Genomic DNA, 10,805 nt, shown 5'->3' with positions numbered 1-10,805 from the left:
ATTTTATTTCACAATTTTATAAAATTTTAAATAAATATTGTTTAAAATATTATATTAATAAAAATTTTGGATATAAATTGATACTTTATTTAGGACCACAATATGACCTTAAATTCTGTATGTAATGAAACGTAACTGACGCGAGGTGTTTGTTGTCATGTTGGCATTCCGTCATTATGGCTGTTTCCGGTTCATTGAATTGCCCTGTATTAATTCAGTTTTTATAGATTCGTGTTCATAGGTATATCAAAATGGACTGGCAATTAACTTGTAGAGTTTGTCTGGAAACTGGTGACATGGTTTCTCTTTTTGATTGGGATGAAAATAATGAGCAACTTGGTGACAAATATACTTACTGCTGCGGTATTGAGGTATGGAAAAATTACCACCAAAATGGTTGCGATGGCCACCCTATAATATTTCCCTACATTAATGTTGCTATATCGTTTTATTTGCAATGGTTTTCTGATTTTTTACTGACATCCCTGATTATCTAAGTTTTAAAAGTGTCGATTATTTCATTTTCTATATACAATTGTATAAATTTCAGGTTAAAAAAAATGATTCCTTACCGACACTTATTTGCTTAAATTGTGTAGATCGGCTTACATATGCGTATCAGTTTAAACAGCAATGTCTTTCTTCAAACGATACATTAAAAGAATGCCTGGAGGAGTTTGTGAAGAGTTCCGAAGCAGTTTCTGCAGCCAATACTTCCAAAGGTAAAAAATGACGAAATTAATTTTAATTTGAACAAAAATTAATTTACTACTTAATGGTGGCAAGCAAGTGTGCCTGATGTTATGTGATTATTATTAATAATAATAGTTTTATTTCACTCTTTTGTCCATTATTTTTAGTAACAATGTACTTATAGCTAATGTTAGTAAATTTATACACATGTGTACAGTATTACATAGTTAAACATATAAATCACTGGTGCACTGTTCCATTGGAGATTGTGCAGAAGTAATTAACATACACATGGTCCAGCTTGCTCACTGTCTTAAGATGCTGTTGGGGCTGGCTCATGCTCTGCACACCAAGAAAAATATTAACCTATTTTACATAGTCTTTGCTATCCTAAACTATCTACTCCTAGTTTTCATATTTTAGTAAATTTTATCACTGCTGGTTTATGGTGCTACAGATCTATTTTATATATTTTTACTTCTAGTCACAGAGACGGAGACAATCACTATAAAGCAAGAGAATGGATTGCTCCTCCAATATGAGCTTCCAGTGGAGCATGATCCTCAAGTGCAATGGACAAGAACTCTTACTAAAACTCCTAGTAGCGCAGTGGTGACAAAGGCTCCTGGACCAAAGAAGAGAGGTCGTCCACGGAAATATCCTAATGAGCAGGGACAGATTGGTATGTTATTTTTGTCAAAACATATATAGACTTAAATGCTAATGGTGATAATATGACATTATTTTAAACTCATGGCAATAATAAAGTACTTTGCCCATTATTTTTAGCTTAATTCCATTTCGAAATGATAAAATAAAAACTAATGTCATAATTATGTTTCTAATTAATCATAACAAATTTTTCTGGTAGGAGAAACTGAGTATATTCTTTAATGTCAGAAATTTTTTTGCAGATGTATCCCCATATCAGCGTAAAAAGCCCATACCAACTCAAAAGGAGCCTGCCGCTCTTACAACACTGCTGGCATCCGGCTCCCTAGATATGAAGGAGGAGCCTCTTGATGAGGATGAGCCTTTTGAAACTGGTGGTAAAGTATATTCTAATGTATTATAATTATTGTATTAATTTTTGTTTGAAATAGTATTCATAAATAAGTTTTCATTTTTAATTAAATTTACTTATGATGCATATTAAAACATTGTAGGTTTCGATGGAGATGATGATGATCCAGAATTCAATCCTGCAGACGCTGCTGAATCAGAAACAGAAATTCCGATAGAGGTAATAACCAATTTATGATTATTTTTCCATAAATTTGATAGCTTACCCATAGTTCAAGTAGACATATTTTGATTACTTACACTTGGAGAATATACACAAGTGACCCCAGTTATCAGGTAATTGAATATAAATCGTCAGATATTACATATAGTTTAGAAAACATGTTCCCTTTATTTTACAAAGTAGTGCTGACAACTAAAACTTATTACTAAGGCTTTAAAATTGTTCTATACAAATCAAATGCCATGATTTTCTAAGGATTGTATTAGGCACAAGCAATTATTCCAAATACCACCATTCCTATAGCAAGTAAACAACATTTTTTTTACTTAATGGGACAAAGCTAAATAAATCAGTGTAGGAGAAGATAGAATAATACTCTACTAAGCAATCTGGCCAGCATGGCAATATTTTTTTTTTATGGGTGATAATGGAATGGTAACACCACCAACCCTATCGGTATACGCCGGCGGGGCACCAGTGAAGGATGATAGGTGAGGATGAAACATGTCAGTTAGCCCATCGTGATGAATTCAACAAGAGTTGTTCACGATGGTTTCCAAGGGAGGAGGTTTCACGTGGAGGTCGACCTAAGCATTTTAATATTAGACTACATCTTACAGGGGGAGATCCAAGCCATAATGTCAACAACTTACTAATGCCCATTAATAGGTTGTTGACATTAAGGGAAACCTTTTTTTATGTATATTAAAAAGATATTGAAATGACTAAATATTTTCTATTCAGAATCAGCCGCGTAAGAAGCGTGGTCGGCCGCGTAAACATCCTATAGAGAAATCTAAGCTGAAAGAAGAGGACGGAGAGGATGTATTGCTAAAGGAAACCATAATGGCTTTCTCAGAACCAATACCGGAACATATTCTCAATCCAAAACCTAAGAAGAAATATAATACTAGTAATACAAAGAAAAAGTATCATTATGAAAAGACGTAAGTTGTAATTTAATGATGTGTATTTCACTGAATAGTATAAAACTAAGTCAGTATCTGTCTCTGTGTGTTTGTTCATCTGAACTATGCTACGGATTTTGGTATGGTTTTCACGACTTTTATACATTTATAATAATTGGTGTATTTAAGGTTATTTTCCAGTGGAGCCTGGCTCCTTAAAAATTTACTTTTAGATGTTGCTTTGCTCATAGCTAAAAGCTCTGTTTTTGATTTCTGGGATGGGCACGGCCCACCCGGCTCCCACCTTGAATAAGCCTATATTTGTAATATATTCTAATAAAATTTATACAAAGTTTATTAGTTTTTATGATCTACTATTTACACCCTTATTTTTTTAATGATGGTCCTTTAAATACTATGGGAAACTAAAAATGTAGTAGAGATCCTTTGTGCTACAGTGGTTTTTTATAATAAAGTATTATTTTATACTTACAGGCACACATGTGAAACATGTGGTTCTTCATTCACATCAAATGCGTCATTGCAAGCGCATATACGTCGGCATTTGGGCATTAAACCATTTGTGTGCAGGTAGGTAACTTATTTATAATTTTTCTTTCCTCCATAATGTGTTTTAAAACAATAATGCATAGATTACGGTCTTTGGATTTGAAAAGTAAGATATCAAATAGAATTTCTGATAATATTAGTATTATTAGTGAAATATTTGATGTTTTTTGTGTTGTTTCTGTCTTCAGGCGATGTTTACCAATATTCATCAGGTGAATAGTTTGTTTATTAATAATCCAAATTATATAAAACCTAATAATTATGTTAGGCCTAAAAACTAGGTTAATCTAATTATAAGGTATTATAAGTTGGAAATGTTAATAAAAATACTAATTCATTAATTATTATCCTTATTTAGCTGTAGAGCAAAGACCAAAGATTTGTCTTAATATTGAAGTAATTAAATAAACTATTTAGGTTCCGTATATTTAACATATGGGTGCAGGTGAGATTGCATAATTGTATATGATACTATGTAAATATTATTAATTTATTTTATAAGTTGTTAATCAAATTATCGCGGTAACCACCTGCGCCCATTATAGACGACCGTTCCCGCACACGCTGTTTTTCATAACATGTAATGTAAAATAATGTATATTTAATTGTAAATTAAGAGGTCTTCTACAATACATGCTGTAAACAATACTAGTCCTATTTAACTGTCTACAAGATTTTTATATAATCTTGTCTTATGAAAAATTATATTTGCGAGAAGAATCTCTTAATAACACAATATTTAGATGAAAAAATTTCACACGAAAAATTTATTGTTACATCGGACGATTATTACAATATGATGCTCTTTCTCTACCAATAGGAAGTGTCGCGTGCCAGTTAGAAATTGTAGTTTAATGAAATGGGCACGCAGCTCGAGATTTTTTGAAAAGTTTTTAAATCTAATTGTTTTAATAGTGACCTACCTTCTATGTTTACCTACTGAAGTAAACTTATTCACATTTACTAACCTACTACTGAAACTTTCAGTATTTATACTGTGAGTTTCAGAGTTTAGAATTTGGAAGAAACGCATGTTATTGTGGTAGATTTATTTCCATCTTTTTCTGTGATTGAAGTTTTAGTACAGTACAAAGCAATTTAATGATTAAATATATTAGCACAAGATCCCACCTTTGAACTCGGCATCTATAAAACTTTTTAATAAAATTTAGTTTAATATTTAAATGAAAGATGAGCGAAAATATACTACAATGCATTAATTGCTATCAGTTAACCGCAACCTAGAGTTGCCAGGTGCCAACCCTTACTTGCGTCCATTTTTTTTATAGGCAACTCTATAATTGTCGTATAGAAAAAAAAACATCCGTTTAGCATAGGTTTTATCGAAAATAACCTATTCCCCATAACTACAGCACTAATTGAATTTACTGGGTACAGAGGAATAACACCTGAGTCCTCAGGAATGGCAACGCATGGGGGGTATCATGGGCGAAACAGTATATTCTGTTATGTCCATGGTACTGCTCATGTCTATAGGCGACAGTTACCACTTTCCATTAGGTGGACCGTCAGCTTGTTTGCCATTCTAAGTTGTATCAAAAAAAAATCTAGAACAAAACTTTTGATGCTAGCAATCCTATGAAAAAACGCCGCAAGTAAGCGATAAATAAGTATGTTAATAATTGTAAATATGTATCTTGTATAGATGATAATAAGACTTAACAAAACGCATGATGCGTTAACTAAATTTACCAAACTTTTTGCTTATTTTCATCTAACAATTCTAGGTTGCGACTAACAGAGCAAGCAACCTAGATACATTATATTTTCGCTGAACTTTCATTTAAACCAAGTTTCATTAAAAAGGATTTAAGCATGCAGTATTCAGCGGCGGGATTTTAAACTATATGTAAAATAGTTTATTTCCAAACATTTGTATACGATTAATTACCTGCTAAGCGTGTCAACTACTGGCAAAACCCCCTTATGGGGAAGGCCTATGTTCAGTAGTGGACACTTAGAAGCTGATATGATGATACCATGAAAATGTATAAAAAGTTGGCTACTATCAGACACCTATCAATAGCAATGGCAGAACAATTTGGTTTTAGTTTTTACTAGCCGGCCTCCCGGTTCTAAATTTAAGGTCGGTCACATCATCTTATAATTAACAATTGTGTCCAGCGTTTGCGGGTACGCGTGCGTTCTGAACATGGAGTTGCGGCGGCATATGATGCGACACACCGGCCAGCGGCCGTACAAGTGCCGCGTCTGCGACCGCCGCTTCGGGGACTTTGGCAGCCGCCAGAAACACGAGAGGCGAGTTCCATTCAATACGGGACGGATCGCTCGTGTGCTATTAGAGGGATCTTACATGAAAATTCTAATTTGCAACATTTTTTTTTTCGCGAAATAATTTGTATAATGTGTTGTCTGTAAAATAAGGATACATTTAATAAAATGAAATTATATGTGATGTTATTACCAAACATGTTGGTATTATATCTCATAATATTCAGTATAATCTCTATCATACAAATTAATGTATAATGAATTAATTCATTACACTAGATTACAACTTATGACAGCGTCATGTTTTTCAACTCCTTTATACTACGCAATTTTTGCTTATTTACGAAGGAAACAAGTTTTTCTTTGCAAATTAATAGAATTGATAAACTATTAAGTAATTTTATTTACAGATAATACTCTTACAAATTGGAAAAGTATCGATTGTTTTCAGTAGTTCTGTAATTAACAAAATGTGATTGTAAGATCTCTCGCATATTGAGTGATTTGGACCGATTACTACTATACTATTTAAAACAGCGTTTGCACTTTCGCAACGACGAGTCGGCTCGGCCTCCAGCGGCATATGCTGAGGCACACAGGGCAGAAGCCCCTGAAATGCCAATTCTGTGAGAGGCGGTTCGTTGAACATGGAGATCGGCAGAAACATGAAAGGTAAACTAAAAGTACTTGGAGTTGTTCATTATCGAAGGTTAACGTACAGGTAAATCATTAGCACTCTTTTGTACTAGTGAAACTAAAGATTTTACTAAAAGAAATATTTATGCAAAAACAACAATAGAGTGTCTTTTTGAGGAAAATACTGTTCTATCTTTGAAGTTTGAGTAAATAATACATTATTTATAAAATTTCATTAAAATGGGTTAAGTAGTTTCGAAAATTCATGATTGGTAACACGTATTTTTTATATATTACGATATGAAAATTTGTATAAATTTATATTGAATAATAGAACACACTCGATCCTGTTTAAATGGTGGAAAAATTTAAATAAAATTTGGCACGCAGATGAATTGTTTATTTTGTGATTTATACATAAACACCTAAGACGCTTATTTATCTTGATTTATGTAGGAAAAACTATAAAATATAGCTAGTAAATAATAAAAATGTGTGTCTTCAGGTTACACATGGGTCTGCGGCCGTACCAGTGCAGCGTGTGTGGCAAGTCCTTCACGTATTCGTATGTACTCGCGAACCACATGCTCACGCACACAGGCGAAAAGAAATACTCGTAAGTATTATAAAGGGTGAATTGAAGAGAGAGAGAGAAATAAAGATTGTATATCTCTAACAGAAAGAGAAAATTAAGTAGAGGATACTTCATTGTACTATATATGTTTGGAGAAAAGTAATAGTATTTACAAACAATTAGTATAAATGCAATTTGATGGTCTTGTTGCTAAAAGTTGCGGATTTAGAGGGAAATTTAAATTGACATAAATTGACTGATTACTTTAAACTCGGGATCAAAACACTATTAACAAAAATAGGTATTAAAAATAAATAGGAAAATAAAACAAGTTATTTTAAAATTTTCACATTCTTTACACTTAGTCCTTTTAGTCCTAATCGTGAATTTAAAAAAAACGAACAAATATTCTCGAATTCATTAAAAAAAAATTCAAGTCTAATAAAAAAATATTCAACAGTTGCGGTCCATGCAATAAGAAGTTCACAAAGGCACATCACCTTAAATATCATAACAAGGTCCACCACAAAGAACTGTACATGCAGCAACAGCTGGAGGCTGAGGCTAAGAAGATGCGGCAGCAGATAAACGTCACCGGCCTCTCTGGAGTCCTACAGGGACAGATTGTTGATGGCACGCTGCAGCTTATACAAGCTGCACCTGAAGGTGTGTTTGCAATCTTTATTCTTTTAATTTATTAAGCTTAAATTCCGTTGTGTTTCGGTTTGAAGGGTGGGATATAGCATAAATTTACTGGGTACAGAGGAATGACACCTGCATCCTCAGGAATGGCAACGCATAGGGGGTATCATGGGCGAAACAGTATACTCTGTTATGTCCATGGTACTGCTCAAGTCTATAGGCAACGGTTACCACTTTCCATCAGGTGGGCCGTCAGCTTGTTTGCCATTCTAAGTTGAATAAAAAAAAAACTATAACATTAAGCTATCATAGAAAGAAATTTTACTGCCATGTCGCATATGCTGATACTAATCACTTTTATTTATTGTAACATTATTTTTAGAAGGGGACCAGGAGGCACAGATGCAAGTGGTTGAGGATCAAGATCAAATTGAAGACTCTGAGGAGAAGGAAACGGATCGAGCAGTTGCTAGCATGCAAGCGGTATGTAGACTGTCAAGGATTTTTTTTTTAATATGGTTCAGAGTTCTTAACATTTTGCATTACATAAAAGAAATTCAGAAGAAATTACATTCCTAAATTAATTGTATGAATTAAGGATTTCCTTCACAGTAAATTATGTTAAAGTAAATGCTGTAAATACCTTTAAAAGGCATGCTCATTATTGTATTATATTTAATATTTATTATATATGTCATAATGCTATATGCTGTTATATATGTTTAAATAAATAAAGAATGCAACTGCATTATCTGAAATTATAGGGTATATAGAAATTATTTTAGTGCTCAAAATAGAAAATAAATCAAGTGTATAGGCCACTGGTACTACTTTCCATTAGGTGGATCGTCAGTTTGTTTGCTATTTGACATAATATGGAAAGTTTTTTTTTATAATAGCATGACATGTGACCATGTCATTCATGGGCGAAACAGTATACTCTGTTATGTCCATGGTATTGCTCATGTCTATAGACGACGGTTACCACTTTCCATCAGGTGGGCCGGCAGCTCGTTTGCCAAAAAAAAAAAAAGGCAACACATGGTTGATATGATTCAGTTCAAATAAAATTAGAAAATTGTTTGAAATAATCTTTATCTAATTAAGTATTATAATTTCTTTTGTTATAGGTGGTATTAGATGCAGAATTTAGTGTTGAAGAGGAAGATGATTCTAAAATAGAGTAGATAGATAAATTGAGAGTGCCGTTTGACAGGATCTTGTTTTTAACTCGGCCTGTTGATGTACTGAATGATATGTATAAAGTATATATCAATAGTATTATTATGATTAATTAATAAGTTATAGCAAAAAAGCACAAATTACAAAAGTTTTATCATTATGTTTACTTATTATCAGATAATGTGCGTAATGAATCATTTAAATATGTAGTTTCAATCGACATATGCCTTTTGTCTACTTCACCTAAGATTCCAGTATGTCTATTTAATGTTTTCATAATTTGTTGTTAATTGTTATGCTATACTTTCCCCATCGATATTTTTAGTTTTCTAAGTTTACTTATGAAAAATTAGAGGATACGACTTAATATTTGAATTTGTAAGCATAATAATGTAGGTTTCAAAAAGGGCGTAATAAGGTTTCTTAAGGGTCAGCAACACGCATGCGATAACTCTTGTGTTACAGGTGTCCATAGGCTACGCTAAACCCGGTTACTATCAGACGGGCCGCATGCTTGTTTGCCACTATGGTAATATAAAAAAAAAAGTCAATCAAGAAAATAAGCAATTCTATAAAGACCAATCGCAAGTAAATGAACTATAGTTATTGTTTCATTGGTCGCTCAATTATTTGTTGGTCACTATTGTACATTAATAGATCTGTGAACAAATGACATGTCCATGTGAAGACAAAGGGAAGAAAAAACTTATGAAAAACAATATGCCCGCCCTGTTATGACGGACAAGAATGTATGCTGAGGGTTGTTCGTCGTCTGCGCAGGTTTTTATAGCTAATTTGTCATTACGGATACTGTAGTTTAGACTAATCGCGAATCGACTTAACACAGCAAATATTTACAGCGTTTTCCCTGCAAACAATAGTAGAAACTATTGAATAATTTCTAAAGTTCTTTTTTGCGTAATGCTTATTAGGTTTTTACTATATGAAGGTAGACTAATGAAATTGTTTATAATGGGCCCATCTGACCTGTCAATTGTAAAACTTTTGTTATTTGCGCAAACATACTGAAAAATGTGTTTACACGGAAAAAGTGAGACATTGTGATATTATTTGTTTACTTTTACTGTGTAAATGTTTAATGAATTATAAACCGTTAAATGTAATTGTAATCCAAATAAAATATAAATCATGGAGGCAAAATGTGTTTTATTTGATTTTGGAGTTAACATCTGAGCACTTGTGATGCAAATAGTTTAAAATATTACGAATAAGTAACACAAATAATTGGAATCATTAAATAACAATATTTCGATAATTCTTTTTTGTTTAAATTTGTAAAAAGTTTATATGGCTGTAATTTTCGATTGGCTATATTTAATCTATTGGCTTAGATTATATAGATAGTCTCCATAGAAATGCTTCGAAAAAAAAACGAGTCAACTTTTTCATACAATTTTGCGTGATAAATAGTTATCAGTGATTCCTTTATAAGTTCTATATTTATTATGTCATATAAATTCTACCATAAATACTCATTTATTAAATAATACTTCAAGACACATTTTATGCGTAAATATATAAAATACGAGTCAGCTAATTTGGGAATTAGCTGACAAAAAGTTGACCCGTTTTTGAGGCTCTATTTATATAATCTATGCTTTATTTATATAATCTAAGCCTATTGGATATATAATTTGAGAATATCAATTACCTTACATTACAATTAGGATCGTGTTTAGGTATTTTTATTGTCAAGTATTTGGGAATTGTACATATCTACATTGTGTCTAGTAAATATTTATACATAACAAAACAGCAGTACGAGTAAAATACTCCCTCGTGAGTTTGCCCCCATCAGTTTTTAAATTCGCTAAGCGTCTCACATATACAACATGTTTATATTATGAACGTACCGACACTTTATTTGCTACAAACGAAATTGTTGCCAAGCCGTTTTCAACTTTAAATCCTCGCGTAAAAAGTGGTGCGATCATTTCATGAGTTTTGATGTTAAGCGACCGTCCATCTGAAGGATATTAAAAGTTGTGCCACCCTTCTAAGTAAGAGCTCTTTTTTCTTTTTGTCCTTAATGTAAAAAGAAAACGCGAAAAGTTTTGGGACGCGGCGAGTTTAAATTTTT

At 32.5% G+C, this 10,805-nt stretch overlaps 1 protein-coding gene across 2 annotated transcripts; it reads left to right on the top strand.

Moving 5' to 3' along the window:
* The first annotated feature begins 164 nt into the window (after positions 1-164).
* On the top strand, positions 165-9,865 carry LOC113514394 (zinc finger protein 391-like). 2 transcript variants are annotated; one of them, XM_026898477.3, is made up of 12 exons: positions 165-371; positions 551-722; positions 1,178-1,375; positions 1,608-1,742; positions 1,860-1,936; positions 2,684-2,886; positions 3,343-3,438; positions 6,208-6,342; positions 6,812-6,922; positions 7,341-7,546; positions 7,905-8,005; positions 8,653-9,865. In XM_026898477.3, exons 1-12 carry the CDS (start codon positions 252-254, stop codon positions 8,707-8,709), a joined length of 1,611 nt encoding a protein of 536 aa, XP_026754278.2. In that variant the 5' UTR covers positions 165-251; the 3' UTR covers positions 8,710-9,865. The 2 variants fall into 2 exon arrangements, with proteins under 2 accessions (XP_026754278.2, XP_026754276.2); XM_026898475.3 differs by lacking the exon at positions 6,208-6,342 and adding an exon at positions 5,563-5,697.
* Positions 9,866-10,805: the final 940 nt, after the last annotated feature.

Source organism: Galleria mellonella, unplaced genomic scaffold (assembly GCF_026898425.1).
Source record: "Galleria mellonella isolate WM207_F2 unplaced genomic scaffold, CSIRO_AGI_GalMel_v1 utg270, whole genome shotgun sequence".
NCBI lineage: Eukaryota > Metazoa > Arthropoda > Insecta > Lepidoptera > Pyralidae > Galleria > Galleria mellonella.
Note: the sequence above shows the minus strand (reverse complement) of the source record. Positions and strands in the feature narration are given on the sequence as shown.

Excerpts from the sequence above, each read along its gene's own strand:
- LOC113514394 (XM_026898477.3), top strand. The coding sequence starts at position 252 with ATGGACTGGCAATTAACTTGTAGAGTTTGTCTGGAAACTGGTGACATG. Across the intron at positions 6,343-6,811 it reads GATCGGCAGAAACATGAAAG|GTTACACATGGGTCTGCGGC; the intron begins GTAAACTAAAAG and ends GTGTGTCTTCAG. Across the intron at positions 6,923-7,340 it reads ACAGGCGAAAAGAAATACTC|TTGCGGTCCATGCAATAAGA; the intron begins GTAAGTATTATA and ends AATATTCAACAG.